General features: G+C 46.1%; 1 protein-coding gene across 4 annotated transcripts in view; it reads right to left on the bottom strand.

Annotated features, from left to right (window-relative positions):
- The window catches only part of Slco3a1 (solute carrier organic anion transporter family member 3A1), a 381,072-nt gene that overhangs the window by 131,298 nt on the left and 233,732 nt on the right, over window positions 1–16,042 (bottom strand). For all 4 annotated transcript variants that reach the window (XM_078051215.1, XM_078051216.1, XM_078051214.1 and 1 more), the window contains exon 4: window positions 14,805–15,068. In XM_078051215.1, coding sequence (XP_077907341.1) covers window positions 14,805–15,068 — 264 coding nt within the window. The remainder of the gene's footprint in view (window positions 1–14,804; window positions 15,069–16,042) is intronic.

The following is a 16,042-nucleotide window of genomic DNA, read 5'->3' as shown; positions in this document are numbered from 1 at the left end:
CTTCCTGCTCCACAGGCTCCTTCTTGACCATCTCTATAATAGTATCAGGTGGTACCTGGTTGCTCAGGTCAAAACCTGTATCTTATAGGCCATCCATAATTAGAAGACTCTCACTTCAAATCATACCCTGATATTCTGCCAATTAAATATCTTCTACCAAAGTAGTAGACTACACTATGCCTCTTCTTATAGTTCACTGTAAGAAATAAGGAAGAAACACTAAAATAGTTTTTAAGCAAACACAAGATATTTCTTCTACCTCCATCTGCAAAAGAGGAGTTTGTTTGTCCAAAGGGAAACTATAATGCACATATTTTAAATTATGTATATGTTAACACATTTATATCAACATGCCTATTTGAATATAGTAATACTATAAAGTATTACTATATTTTATACAAGTGTCAATGTATTTAATCTTAACAGCTGCAAAAAATAAATGAAATCCTAGTCCTCTACAAAACAGAAGCCAAATCCAACACTTCTTTGATGCCTCCCCTAGTTAAAAGCTTCTATCACTTCTCACTTGGGGGTCCAAAAGAGTGACCTGACTATAGAGTCCTTGGTATCACTCTTGATATAATCACTACCTATGTGGTAGCTGGCAAGAGCAGCTCAGATAATTTTCCTGCTCAAAACCCTGCGGTGGATGAAATCCATACTGTGTCCTGGCTAGTGTCTGCCCCACAGTGATCTGATCATGTCCCTATGCATGCCCTTCTCTCCCTCCATCCCAGCCCTCTAGCTCTTGCTGTTGTTCTCACCTGCACCCAGGTTCTCCCCACTCAAGTCCATGTGCTTGGGGCTCATCTACTACAATACTCTGACCCCAAACTGTTGCTGCATACGCACCCTCTTCCTCTGGCATCATTTCCTATCATCCAGTCTAACTTGGAAGACCCCTCTGCCTATTTCCCAGTGCTCAGGGCTCCTAGGAGAGCGGGAGATGGGTGAAAGTTGTTCATCTCTTTACCAGCATAGGGAGCCAGTAGCGCTGAGGGAATGTCTTTCAATCTTATTTATTGTACCCTATTTACCTTAAAGTATGTGGTTGTTAAGCCACAAAGGTTCTCTTTTACATTGGTGCTTTTGAGAGTTTTTTTTTTTAAGTTCTTTGAAAACAAGCACATCTCTTGGATGTTTCCAGCAATTTGAGTCCTTGGCACATGGTCTGCAGCTAGTTTTCCTCAAATACAGAGTAATGATATATCCTGGCAGCATACAAGAGGGCTCTGAGTTAGTAGGACAACACTGTCACTTCAACATTTACGCCTTTATCTTCAAATGGGATGCTGTCCCTCTGTATCTGCAGGGGCTAAGGACAGAATTCCCCTCAGATATCAAAATCTGTGCATGCTCAAGTCCCTTATATAAAATGGCATAGTATTCGCATATAACTCAGGCACATTCTCCCCTATACTTTAAGTCATCTTGATCACTCGTGCTATTATTTCAACATAAATGCTATGTAAACCGTTGTTGTACTATATTGTGTAGGGAATAATGATCAGAAAAGAAGTCTATATATGTTCAGTACAGATGCAACTTTTTAGTGAATGTTTTCAACCTGCAGTAGGTTGGATCTGTGGATGCAGAACCCATACACACGGAAGGCAGACTCTAAGTACAAAACAGTTAAATGAATTATGGTTGATGTGTCAAATGTTATGGCTCAAGGTGATTCCAGGTTAAAACAAGTAAATGGATTTAAAGCTATTTAAAGACAAATCTCATGTCAACAATGATAACAAACAGCCTTAGGTAAATAATAATAAGTAATGGTATAAGTGGTACATAGGTAAGATAAATGTTATAAAGGTGCTGTGCCAGTGACTGAAGTCAGGGGACTCTGTTCTGCTAGAATAGAACAACAACAGTAGGGGATATGTGACACATGGTGTACATGGGGAAGATCAGACACAGTCTCAGTTGAGGCAGGTACTGTACTAAGTCTCGGCAAATTCAATGTGCTTGTGCTTGGGGCTCATCTACTACAATACTCTGACCCCAAACTGCCTGTGGCCTGGGAAATAAACAGGTGGGCAGAGAGCCCAACACTGCATTCCAAGGTGATGGATTAGGCCGCTGTCCTAAAGAAGAGAGCTAATTACACAGGCTCAATCACATCTCCTAGGAGATGAAACCTCCAAATGGCCCAACTAATTAGAATAAAATAATAATAGGAGACACATAAGTTTTTAATAATGTTAACAGACAAGCTTAATATATCAAAATGACAGAACAATGGGCCAGGAACCGGCAGATACACAAAACTGGAAATTTATCATCCCTACGAAAGCATACCAAGGTTCCAAAATGAAAATCTCTATCAAAGGTGGGGATTTAAGGATCCTTTGACACAAGAAAAGGAATTTAGTTATGAAAGTGGGTGGAGCCAGATGATTGTAAGCTCAGAATTGCCTGGGGCTGAGCAGTTGATTCTATGTTCCAAATGAGAAGCCACCACAGCTGGTGGCCTCGGCTCCTCTGTAGTGGTTTCTTTGTTTCTTACAAAATTACTGAAGACTTAGGAAGGCAATCTCCAACAAATGCACATATGAAAATAAAAACTTTTAAAAGGACATGAATAAGAACGTAGATGGGAAGTAAACGTCTTTAAACCCTTAGTATGCATTCTCCTAGACCCTGCTTCATTTCAAGTGTGGTCTTTATGTCTCTGCTTTGACTGTTCTTTATAGGGTTTTAAACATGAAGGATAATCTGACTTTTTAGAAATACCATTTCAAAGGAATGCCTAGAAGTGTTTACCTTTAAAATCTATGTTTAAATGTTAGGAAACTTTCTTTTGTTAAGTCCATATTATTTTTAAGTAGTGTACCAATATTTAGAGAAAACTTGACTGCGTGGTGTTTAAAAATGTGATTTGACAAATATAGACAATGAATACACTGGGCACAGGCAGAGGACAATGAGGTCTTCATGTGGAAGCGACCCTTGGATGCCAAGACTCTGCCCTTGGGTGAAGGCCAACTTGCTATGTGTGTGGCACACCGTGACAGCACCTGGGTGGTCATGTCATGGCACGTCACACACTAGAGAGAGAGAGCAGCACAGATCACATCAGGTGATGGGGGCACTCCCTTGGAATGAAGGAGTCTGATGGCTCTGGTTGTTGATATGCTTTGGCAGATAATAACAGTGTTACTCAAGCCCTGCGTCCTTTTGGAATCAAGACATCTGGACTCTGAAAACATTGCCAATGACGAATGGGCAAGTTGGGGACATTCCAGGAAGATGATCCTTCACCATGCTTTTATTGTCGGCTTCATTTCCTTTGTCAGGGAGCAGTCCCTTCAGAGTCGGGGACTCCAGAAGAGTAAAGCGCCACAGCCATGCTCCATTACAAATTAAACCCCTGCAGGGCTGGCTGACACTCCCGGGATCCTCTAATTGGAGACTGTTATTCTCTGGCTCAGAAATGACTGATGATCTGAGTTTTGATCTCTCTTTAGGCCCCAGTATCACCTTGTTCTTGATCAGAGTTGTCATGATTTGTTTGGGGATGGGAAGGGCCCTTGCTCAACAAAGGCAACTCCAGTTAATGGAACATTTTTTTTATACTTCAGCAAGCATTTTAATTATTCCAGAGATAATTCCTCGTCCGTGGGAGGAACTCCTTGTCAAGACAGGAGTCTGCCTGCTTTTGTCTTAATATCGAATGACTAATTTCTCTTTGAATTAGATGTGAAAATCATTAAGTTCCAGAAGCCTTGGACTGAAGGCCCGGAGAAGCATCGGTGGGTCTTATTTGCATGAAGAACTTCTTATTTTTTTTTTTTAAACAAAGCTCACGGGCTTCTGGAAATGGCAGCTTCTTTCTGGGTCCCACTATTTTCCTCTCAGGTTCCTCCTCCGTCTCTGGCTCTTTTGTGATGACCGGTTGCACTCTCACAAGACGATTCCTCATCAAAGGTTCAGCCTACCTTTCAAAACCCCAGTTTGAGGAAGGGCTCTCATTGAGCTTGATCCTAGGGTCAACCCAGAGTTTCAAGATTTTTTCATTCAAATAGATTGTTAAGCCTGTCACATAAGCCTTTCCAAGGAAGCAGTGGCTAATGAGCTGGTCCAACAAGCCAACTGGTGAGCCAAGGCCACACCAGGCCACTTTACACCTGCAGCCTCCCCCAGCCATTTTCCTCCCACCTACTGAGTCATCCTGGGAAGGTGGCAGCTGGGGGTGAATTACACAGTCCCACCAACCAGGGAAAGCTTTTCAGCTCTCCTCTAGAGCCCCTTGCTATCACCAGCAGGATGGCACAAAATTGGGAATAGCAGTAGGGGAGTTGTCTCTAGGGAAAACAGGATTTCTACTGAAAGCTTTCAGAAGACATTCCTGCAGGGTTGTCACTTCATGTAATGTGGGTCTGTTAGGAGGGAGAATGGCAGATTCCAAGACATCACGAAAGAAAGGTTGGGATGCCAAATAGCATCCTAACTGCTTGCCTATCGGCTCATCAACACACAACCTACTTCTCCCAACAAACCTGTGATTTGAGGACCCTTGAAACAACGCCCCACTTACAGATGCGAAAACTGAAGCAGAGCCCAGTCCCACAGTGAGAGAAGAAGCACAGCAAAACTCAGACTCAAACCCTGGTACCACCGCTCAGTACCTGCTCACAGTGAGGGTGTTGTTCCAGGAGGTGCTGCCCTTGATTTGAAGATTAAACGTGCAGGCTGCTCCTGGCAATCAAAGATGCAGCTTAATTCTTAGAAATAATAATAATGTAAAAAAAATTCCCACTTGGGTTCAGGAAAATGTTTCCTATCTGATCTGAGGCTTAGTCCAAGTAAGAGAACTAGAAAAAACACAAGAGGGAAGGAGAAATAGAAGCAAGTAAGCAAGCAACGGAGACCTGAAGGAACAGCTGTATAGTGTACCGACAAAGCTGGCAGAAAACAAGGTTTGAGAATCCAGGCTAAGGAGCCAGGTAATGGGAATTTGAATTCTGCCTTCAAGACTTAGTAGGTCTGTGATAGGAGCACATCATTCCATCCCATGGATGGCTGGAAAGATTAAATGAAACCTGAGCAGAGATAACATGTGTCCCCGGATCTCAGGCACACAGGTAAGAGCTCAGTGAGAATCCTAATTACCATCAATAAAAGTAATCTGTGGCCAAATTAGAGAGTGATCCCTTGGGCTCCTCGCTGTTTGTGTGGTGTGCCTTGGAGCCACGAAGAAACCAGGCTTGTTGGGGGGGGGGAATGCATCTGTGTGAATGAGGGGAGCCCAGGGCTTCCCAAAGAGATGCCCTTCCTCCAGAGGACCAAGCAACAGGCCAGATGAAGAGGGAAATGTCCTCATCCACTGCCCTTTCCCTGGAGTTAGAGATAGCTCAGACAGTGGTCCCTGGGAGACTAAGTGCAGATTCCACTCCGTCTGTTCGTTTTTGATCTCTCCTGAACTCAGCCCTGACTTTTCCCTTTAGTACCATCGCTGCCAATGCATCATTGTTAAGGGGAGCTGAAGCCAGTGTATGCAACTTCTCTGGAATTGTAACAATGACAGCTGCTGCTTGCTGGGCTAGTGTTGGGTGGGCACGTGCTACGGCTTTTCTATCATCACAACTGCAGGGAGTCTTATCATTTCATTTCAGACAGAGGAATCCATGCTTCCTTAAGAGGCTGTGAACTCCACCTTGACCAAGAATACCATGCTGAGCACTGAAGCAGGATGAATTCCAATTCATGTCAGCCTGGACTCGAGCCCATGCCCTTAACCTTCATGGGGATTTGAATCAACAAAAAATTGTTTCTCTGCAAGCTGAGCTGCCACAAAGTGCTTTACAATGCATGGGACCCAAGAAAACAGAGCGGGAGGAAGCTGGGGTGAGGTAAATGAAAACCTCTAAATCATAAACAATGAGAACAACAAAAAGAAAAGAGAAAGGAAGAAATAATGAAGATGTGGAAAAATACTATGGCCGGGATAAAAAAGTGAGCCCAAGGTAGAGTAAATCCTATGAAAAATGAAGCAAAATCATCTAGCATGAATGTTAATTAGCTTCTGAGTTGGTGCCCTACACGCCCAGTGTGAGCTACCATCACTACACCAACACCTTGCCTAGGTCCTTCTGAGAAGAGGGACGGAGAGGCTTCATCACTGGACGTGGGTGCCATGTCCCATAAGAGCAGATGCTGAATAAATGCAAGATGGATTAAATAATCCAATAAATGAATGAATGAATGAATTAGAGAGTCCTGAACAGGACTAGTCTAGTCTCTTAAAACAAAACAACAACAACAACAAAAAAACAACATTAACAGAGACAAATGCATGATCAAACCATTAGGGAAATTCCACAGGTTCATGGTCCATGGCAGAAGTGGGAACAATTAGCTCATAAAGTCATGGTAAATGATTTTTTTGCCTGTGGGGCCAGAAATCTAAAGTGTACATCTCTTCCTCATTCCCATGTGATTCCTGAGGTGCCTAAATCATTCCCTTGGGTAAGGGTGGGGGAAAGTCCAGGTAGAAGAAGAGGCCTGCAGTGTCTGGAACTGTTCTTGGGAAGCAAGTGACTACCACACACTGGCCCCAGCCTTGGACCCACTAGAGCCCCATCATTGTGACCCAGCCTGTCCCCTAATCTCTGCGTAGGCTGTCAAGGAAGCCTCTGGGAACCCTCTCATTGCAGGCTTGCAAGAAATAACTACTAGGTATTCACTAGTCCTTAGTAGGCAGCAGGCAGAGGGGGAGGCTTCCTTTGTACAGAAACTGTTGTGGTTTGTGTGAACAAATGAGGGAGGAATCACAGCACTGGAAACAAGCATTTAGAATGGAAGCCAAGTGTCTTCTGGGTGTGGATTGGCCAGGACAACCCAGAGCCCATCAATTCCATTGATTCTGTTATGATCACCAACTCTATAATCCCACCTGGGAGGCCCAAGAGAAAAAGAGTCAACACAGCCAAACCCATGAGCCGGCTTAAATCAGGAACAGAGCATCTACCTCTGTGGGTGATTGGCTTCCTGCAAGCTGCAACTCCAAATTGGTGTCACCCAGCCCCTTCCCTTCCTCTGGAGAGGGAAGTAGGATGCACAGGTTCACCACAGGATGCAGAGATAAAGAAAGGAGCCTGGGAAGCAGCCGCATCTTATTCAGACCCAAATATTGTATCTTCCCGTGGCAGAGGTGGCAGACAGAGAATGACTAAGGGAATAAAGAGTCTTTTGTAAGCAAACAGCCACTTTCCCTACTTCACACCAGCCTCTCAGAACCTTCTCCAGGGGAAAACGGTGCCCCACCTCAGAGGCACAGCGCTGACTGCACCTAGCCCTCGTGAAAATGGAAACTCTAATGATGTGGGAGTTCACTCCTGGAAAGAGAAACAGTAACATCCAGAAAAGAGACAGTGAGGCGAAGCACCTGAATTGTGGCAAATGCCCCCCTTGAAGCCCAGGGTCCCTGATGTTACTTCCTAAAGCTCTGGGTACAGCAGACCTTCTCAGAGCGCTCAACGTGCCAATGTCACCATCCATCTCCAAGAGGAGCCCATAGAGTGTCCCAGCTTATTTGTGGAAGGGTTCCTTCCCTTCCTCCACCATTCCAACTTAGATACAACTGCTGGGGGAACAGCTCTGACCTGTCGGTCCCCAGTGGGGACCTCTCACAGGACCCCCATTGCCTCTGGCATTCATTTTCAGCTGGGATTTCACTAAAGAGTTCTCTGGGTGGGTTTCAGACATCCAGCTGCTTGGGCCTCTGGCAGGACCAGCATTCCTGGGGTGAGCATGAAAACACATGGGGCACTGCAAGACATTCTACAGGTGGTGCTGACTCCAACCCCTGGCTGGCAAACAATGGCTCCCATGACAAAGTCCAGACTCTGTGGAAGGTCAACACCAAGGCTTTCAGTCATTCACTTACAATTTTATTAGGAACTGAGTAGCTTCAAATCCCAGGAACTTGGCTGTTTGCAGGAACTCCCCCAGCCTGCCTTTTCTAAATCCCCTTCTCCACACCAGACATGTACCTTCCGTCCACGCCTTGGATATTCCTGTCACATGCCTCTGCCTGCCTGTGCCTCCTGGCCTGAAGCCCTTCTCGTCTCTCCTCCTGGGGGTCCTACTCCTTCTAGATCAGGCTTCAATGCTGCCTCCAAACTTGGGGTCTGCAAGCCTTCCCTTTGAGGTCCTCAGTTCATCCTTCCTCACGTCACCTTCTAGTCTGCATTCCAGCTGCCTCTGCCAAGTGGCTGGAGTTGAACATGAATAAGAGAGGTCTGTAGTCACACAGGTATGGGAAGTTTGGGGTAAAACAAAGCCAGCCAGTATTCTTGCAGCTGGTTTCCCCAGAGCTTTGAATGGGCTAATATAAAGTATGGCTCTCTAAGAGGGTCACAGTGCATGTGGGTTCCCACTTACATGGCACATAACCACTTTCCTTTTGCTGTGGATGTGTTTTTCCCTGAGCAACTTAGAGGACTTGTGTTTCAAGGAAACCCTTTTGGGAAACACCACCTTCTGGTTATTTCCTCTACTCATTCATTTAACAAATGCTCCAGGAATATCAAAGAGAATGCCCTGCATCAGGCTAGGTGCCCTCACACATGTATGTCTTGGTGGCTTTGATGAAATAACTTGAAGACAGCAGCTTATCCACAGACATATCCCCCGGTGCGAGTCCCAGCAGGATTTCCATCAACACTGATAAGAACATAATCAAGCCACTGACCAGCCTGGTCCCTGGGGACCTATAACAACAACTTCTACTGCCTGGCCCAGGATTCCAAGTGTCTGGGAGGGCAGATGGTTCCCTTCACCACGGAATCAAGAAAGAAGATTTTCAGAGGAAATCTACACAAGGCGAGAGCACAGTTCTGAAGACAAATCGTGCAATAAAAAACACTCAGCCATTTAGCCTGCAGAACAAGGACTCTCAGATCACCAGGCTCCTCACAATAACAATTGGCTGAAAGGCACAGGCCCCTAATTAAGAAAAATGTAGCCCAAATCGACGGCTAAACTGATAGGGGATGGAAGAGGCCTAGCAGAAACACAGAAGCCAGGGGTGTGAGTAAAGTCCTGTAATGGGGGGTGAATTTGTCCCTTGCCCAGCAAGTGGAATACCTGCTAGAGATAGACAAGTGATCTCATGAAGCCCAGTGTTATCTGGGAAGTCAGCTCCGACAATTGGTCCCATGGACCCTCCCTGACGCAGGTGAGTCACTTATGGGCTGATGGTGGCACTCAGCACCTAAGAGGCCCTGACCATGCCCGTGTCCTTGGGAAGGTCACACATAGGCCAAAGTGCAAGGTGGTGGTGGGATGGCAGCAGGGGAGCAGTAAGGAAAGCAGAAAACTGCACTGGGCTTGGTGATGCATGTCCAGCCATTCATTTGCTCCTCTGCTTATCAGATAGCAGGGATTTAGCACCTGCTGTGTACCAGGATATGAGCAAAAGCAGACATGGTCCCTGCCCTGACTGGGCTGATGGAGGAATTAAATAAGCACACATTTACAGATAAAGTGATGACAAGCCTAGGAAGGGGTTCTGACAGGAGGTCATGAAAATGTCTTCCACAAATGAGGTGAGGAGCAGATGTCTGAAGAGGGGATCAGAATTCCAGAATTCCTCCCAGGACTTTGCAAGTGCAAAGTTCCTGGGAGGAATGGAGCTCCAGGGAATACAGGAGACTAAAAGGAGGCTGGGAAGAGGGGCATGGAAGGAGCAAGCAGGAGGTGTGAGAGAGGCTGCAATGGCCTCGGAAGGGCTTGGCCTCTTTCTTTTTAAGCAGCAGGTAGTGATATGTATGGGTGCTTTCTGAGAAGGTCTCAGTGTGGAAACAGACTGGAGGGGTTTGGGGCAGACTACAGTGTGGGCAAGACCAGGGGCAGGAGCAGGCCGTACAGTGATTTGCGTGGCCAAATAAGCAAACTGAGTTATGGGCTGCCCTGGGCCCCGGCACATTTCAGCTCTCTAAACGCGAGTCTCCTCCAGAGCTGGGGTTCTACATGTGCTCTTTTGGAGAAAAGCAAGTAAAGCAGAAACCATTATCACACACAGGAAGGGCCTTGGGTCCTAGGCGGATTCCCTTTATCCCCCTTAGTCATTTCATTAACAGTTTAGAGAATCCTGTGGGAAACGGCAGAGAACACACTGCAAATGGTGTCTAGGGACCTGGGTCCAGTCCTAGCTGTGGGGAACCTAGGTTTTTGGTTTAACCACTCCCTAGCCCAAGCTTCAAAGTCCAGGAAAGTCACACAGAGGTCAGTTACAACCCCCACCACATCTGCTGTGGGACCCAGTAGCAGAAATTACAGGGTCTGGATGATGAATTTCATGACTCTGAGCCTGGCACCCTAGTCCTGCCCAACCCATTCAGCCACTACTTGCTGTCTCCCAATTGGGTATCTTTTCTGGGACAGAGAGAGGCAACTTGGACAGATAGGTCAGTGTGAAAGACACAGAAGAAAGAGTACTCGGCTCTTGACTGCTCTGGTCTCTCAGTGATCAAAGGCAGGTTGTGCCCTGCAGGTTTGGGACCTCTGGAGCAGTAACATTCATCCAGCTAGAAGTTCAAGATGTGCCAGTGTTAACAGGAGGGTGTCCTTCCCTGCCTTTTAGGCTGGAGACTTGTCTGCAAGACCCATTGCTTTAGGGTATATCTGTGCTATTCTAGTGTGACAGCCAAAGTTTTAATAGACTGCCGAAAAGTCAGTTTGCACCTGGCGGTATCACTTGTTCTTTAAGAGAGTCATTTATTGTCAGATGAAGCAGCACAATGTCATGATTAAGAAGACAGGCATCAGGGTCTTCACCAGAGTTCAAAAGTCTTTCCTTTCCATCTCTAAGCCTCAACTCCCTTATCTGTAAAATGGCACCAAAGCCTCCTCAGGCTGGGGGTATTCAATGGCAGTGCAGGGGAAACAGCCTCAATTGCTGTTAACATGTGTGGGAGCACACATGTGCACACTGGCAAGAAAGTGTGCATTTGTTACTTTATGTAGATGCCATCTACATGCCAAGCACTGTGCTCCTCACTACAAATGAGCAGATAAAATAAAATCTCATCCTTGGAGACCCACAGTCTTTTGGTAGATCCAGACAAGCAGCCAGACCACCATGGTAACACAGTAGGAGGTACTTTGCTGGGGCTACATGAGCGATAGAGAAATGCAGCTCATCTTGTCCTAGGCACTTAGTGACATGCACATAGAGGGGCTGCAGGAGACTTCCTAGGAACATGAGGACAGAGCCCAGCCCAGAAGTGATCCCAAGGAGGAAAAAATATTCCAGGAAGAAACAGTAGCAAGGAGGAGCATCTCAGATGCTTTTGAGGGTGAAGGTGGAGAACAGTCCTAGGTCCTGTTTGTCAAGGCTTCCAAGGGTTCCAGAGACAACTTATAATGAAACACAAGACTGTGGATGTGACCTGTAATGGGGACTAGCTGATAATTCTATACATGTCTATTTCAAAATGAGCCCAATACCTATTAAAAATCTGGATGTGAAATTTAAGATTTACAGTGATGCAGTACTGTCTATTATAGTCACTTGAATTCCTTCCTCTCTCCAGGTGCAGCCTTTTACAAAGAATTCTGCAAAAAGCTGAGTATCTCCTAGATTCAGAAGGCCATGCCAGGTGTAGTCCCAGCCAACACACAGCTTACTCATGGGTTAGGGAAGAAAGAACAGTGTTAGACACATAGGGAGCTACCTGGGGCAGAGCTGGGCCATTCAAAGAGCAAGATCAGGGAGGAGGCCTTCAGAGCCAGGACTTAAAAGAAAAGCTATTTGGTGGCACAGCTGAAATGCAAAGTGTGCCTTGGATTGGCAGGCTTCCACCTGGGGGAGTTACTGGAGTTTAATAAACCCAAGCATTTGTTCATCTGCTGCCTGCTTTGGAAAATGCTTACATGACAGTCACTACAAGCTGGGGACTCCTGGGCTATTCTGGAACAAGACTCTGCTTTCCATCCTTCACCTTCTGCTAAGGGTTACAAACCCAACCGATGGCTGGCTTTGTTGGAAATCAACCTTCGAAGCCTGCTTCTTGAGGGGAGTGCCCTGAAAAAATGAACCTGAGACCCAAACTCCCATATCACCACAGCTCAATTTCCTCTGTAAGTGGACATAAGTAATAATACCATCCTCCTGCAGCTGTGGTAAAGATGAAACTAGATCCCACATGGTAAAGCCTAGCAGAGTAAAGTGACATGGCCCAGTGAGAGTGGCTGAGCTGGATTTGAACCCAGGTGGGGACTCAGAGCACTCAGGGGACACAGATTGATGGCAGAAGAAGAAACCCTTTTGCAAGTTCAAGCAAAACACATGAACAACTGCAACCTACAGGTTTTGAGAGCCTTATTAATTCCTCTGTTAAGTGCAACATTGCTCAGCTTATTTTTATGCATAAACATGTAGTACGCTGCCTGGAGACCACAGGGGCTTTCAAGGCTGAAAACTGGATGAAAACTTAGTTTGGGGTTGCCACCATGCCACTGCACTGTGCTTTTGGTGAAAATGTCCACCTGGAAAAACCATTAGTCTCATGGGGGAAAGAATGAATGCAAGCACCAGGGCCCCTTCTCCATGTGCTGGCCTGTGTAAGATTTAACAGCTCACATGGCTATCCTCTGGCTCTGGGGAAGAGTCTTCTAGAGACACAGCCTTCCTCTCCTGCTGCCTCTTGGAATTGTTAATCAGAAAAATCAGAATTTGGTGTGTATACAGATCACAACTTCTGATCATTTGTGGTCTAGTGTGTTCCGGACCTTTCCACCCAATTGTGCACCTGTCAGCTCAGGTACAGCCCACCTAATGCTTATATTGTTTTTGATTTGACCTCACCTATTGCAGCCCTCCCCTAGTGAAGTACCAGCTCCAGGATATAAGCCACTAAGCCACCATTGTGTACCCGACCCCCAGTAGGATCTCAGGAACTCTGAAGCCATGACAGCCCCTCAAGACTCGGTTCAGCTTTGCCTTTGATCCTTTCCTTGCTCCTCTTGGGAGAGGTGAGCTCCTCACTGCTTGTCATCTCCCTGCCCTTATGTGTTGTTGCTGCTATGGTTTCCCTGTCCCAGGCTGTCCTTGCTGGCTTCTGGTCTGTTCCCATATAGGGTGGTGAGTTCTTTGATCTTTGTAAGCCCAGAGATGGAAGATGAGAGATTACTGTGATCCTCTTGAGAGACAGGGCTGTCACACTGGGGTGAGGAGAGATCAGGAGAGGCGGGCATTACCACTCTGGGTGTCCTCTGCCAAGCCCACTCTTGTGTCATCCAATTGTTCCTGTGAGTTTGGTTATTGGGATGGTCTCTATGGCTAGAGAGGAGCAGCAGGCATCATCCTCCAGCCAGCTTGGAGTCTCCCAGAAGTAACTGTGTTATTAATTAAGTTCTAGAATATAACGAGGAGGGTGGTCCCCACCAAGGCAAACTCTGAGGACAAAACTTGGTGGCCCTTTCACTTACCTATGCATTCTAGAACTTAGATGGATTTTAAGATCTTCTACAGATAATTCCAAATCCCAGCATTGGTAGACACTGGCATGGAATATGGAATCAGACATGATATTATGTTATTAAATTATGTCTTTTCAGAAATCACATGCATCCTTTCAATGCCTAATGGACTAACAGGTAGGATTAACAGTCTTCTGCAGGCAGTGCTTCTGTTTACAGGACAGTACTTTCAGGGAAGAACTGTGTGATTGTGCAAACACCGCAGGGAGAAGTGAAGGATGGCTGAGCTGCAGAGGAGGAGACGGTGGTCCAAATATGAGGCAATCCAAGGCTCTTGTGCATCCATAGCAGGTGCACCTTGCTATACAGATGCTCAGCATAGAGACTCTTAGTGTTAGATCAAAGAGAGTCCTGGAGGGCTGCATTTGTCGATGCCAAGGGCTGTCTCAGCAGCTGAGTGCTCAGTTTGTTCAAAGAGGTGACTGGCCATTGCCTTTATTCCACCAGGGAAACAGTGTCCCCTCCTTGCTCCTGCCTGCAGCAGCCTGCTCATTTCTAAAATCCAGCAGGTGTTTCACTGGACCCAAGCAAGGAGTCCTGTGAATTAGGGATCACCACACGTAGCTCACCAGGGGGCAGCTGTGACAGACAGTGAGCTGCTTCAGAGGCTGCTGGGTGACATTCAGCTACTCTGTCACTTTCCTTGCCTTGAAGGGACTGTGCAGAAGATGGAAGCAACCTGGGGGGACCTCTTATTCTCATTCTGCATCGCTGTTTACGCTTCACCCATTTTGTCAGAAAAGCTGGGCTCGTTTTTCTTTTAAAAACGATAGTCGGGGCTTTGCTGCATTCCATTGGATAGCTCTGTTACCAAGAGGGGGTTGGCATTTACTTCGGAAGGAACACATCTCTCATCTTTAGCAAAGGAAGGACAATGAATCTGAAGAAATGCATTTTGGATGTGGCTTTTTAAAGAATGTGTGCACCAAGCAAAGGGAGCCTACTTGAAAAAATCCTTTGTTGCTTCAAGGTGCTCGTAAGTGGACTTAAAGAGTTGAAAAGAGTTGCTTGGAAGGTTTTGCTTCCTTACTCCCCATTTGTGTTCTTCCATCTACAGACACGTATGCTTATTGGACATCAGGTCCTACATTAACCGTTGGGGTTCCAGCGGTAAATGCTGACTACATTTGTTCTCAGCAAGCAAGTCTGGCCATAGGCACAGGGCTGTAGGGGGCAGTCATGCACAACAAATATGAGTCAGCCTCCATTCAAGTCCTCTAGCACCCAGTCCTGAGTACCACCCTTTCCCGAATCCCCTCCCATTTCTACCTCCTTATTATTTGGACCAAGGGTGGAAGAGCTACCCTTACCTCTCAGTTGCTGGAAGCAGGAGGCACTGCTATCTGGCTCCAGGGGGTGCCTCAGGACCCCATTGCTGGGCTTGGGCCTCTCATATTCTCTTTCTGGGAGCATGGCCTGCTCACTCTCCATGGCGGGGTCTGAGTGTGGGGGCAGGGACTGTGGGAACCCGAACATCAAGAGGGAGGAGAAGAAGAGTAAGGCACCGCAGAGCAGAAAGCCACCCCACCAGGCTCCGATCCAGCGGGGGTCATCTGGAGTGATGTCCAGGTTACCTGCAAAAAAAAAAAAAAAAAAAGGAGAGAGCACAGCTGAGTGGCGGGGACTCACAGGCCATGGAGATATTGCTGAGGACTTGAGCAGCAGAGGCTCTGCAGTATAGAGGTTCAAGGGCTCTAGAAAGAGACCAGGGAGGAGTCTTATTAAGGAAGTTGGGGCCTAATCCAACATAATGGAGAGTAGAGCCTACTTTATCTTCTATTAGGTGCAGGGTCTCTAGTTTGATTCCTAGGTCCTTGATCCACTTTGAGTTGAGTTTTGTGCATGGTGAGATACAGGGACTTATGTTGCATAGGGATTTTCAGTTTTCCTAGCACCATTTGTTGAAGAGGCTATCTTCTCCCCAACATATGTTTTTGGTGCCTCTGTCGAATATAAGATAACTGTATTTATGTGGGTTTGTCTCTGTGCCCTCTATTCTGTTCCATTGGTCTACCAGTCAATTTTGGTGCCAATACCGTTTGTGTTACTATAGCTCTGTGGTATAGTTTAAGGTCAAGGGCATACTCTTACATTGCTGGGGGAACTGTGAATTGGTGCAACCATTCTGGAAAGCAGTATAGAGATTTCTTGGAAAACTGGGAATAGAACCACCATTTGACCCAGCTATCCATTCCTTGGTTTATACCCAAAGGACTTAAAAACAGCATACTACAGGGATACAGCCACATCAATGTTTATAGTAGCCCAATTCACAATACCTAAACTGTAGAACTAATCTAGATGCCCTTCAGTAGATGAATGGATAAAGAAAATGTGGCATATATACACAATGGAATATTACTCAGCATGAAAAGAAAAAAAAATTATGGCATTTGCAGGTAAATGGATGGAGTTGGAGAAGATAATGCTAAGTGAAGTTAGCCAATCCCAAAAAACCAAATGCCAAATGTTTCCTCTGATATAAGGAGGCGGATTCATAATGGAGATGAGGGGTAGCATGGGAGGAACAGATGAACTTTAGATAGGG

Source organism: Ictidomys tridecemlineatus, chromosome 5 (assembly GCF_052094955.1).
Source record: "Ictidomys tridecemlineatus isolate mIctTri1 chromosome 5, mIctTri1.hap1, whole genome shotgun sequence".
NCBI lineage: Eukaryota > Metazoa > Chordata > Mammalia > Rodentia > Sciuridae > Ictidomys > Ictidomys tridecemlineatus.
This window is presented reverse-complemented; position numbering and strand designations above follow the sequence as displayed.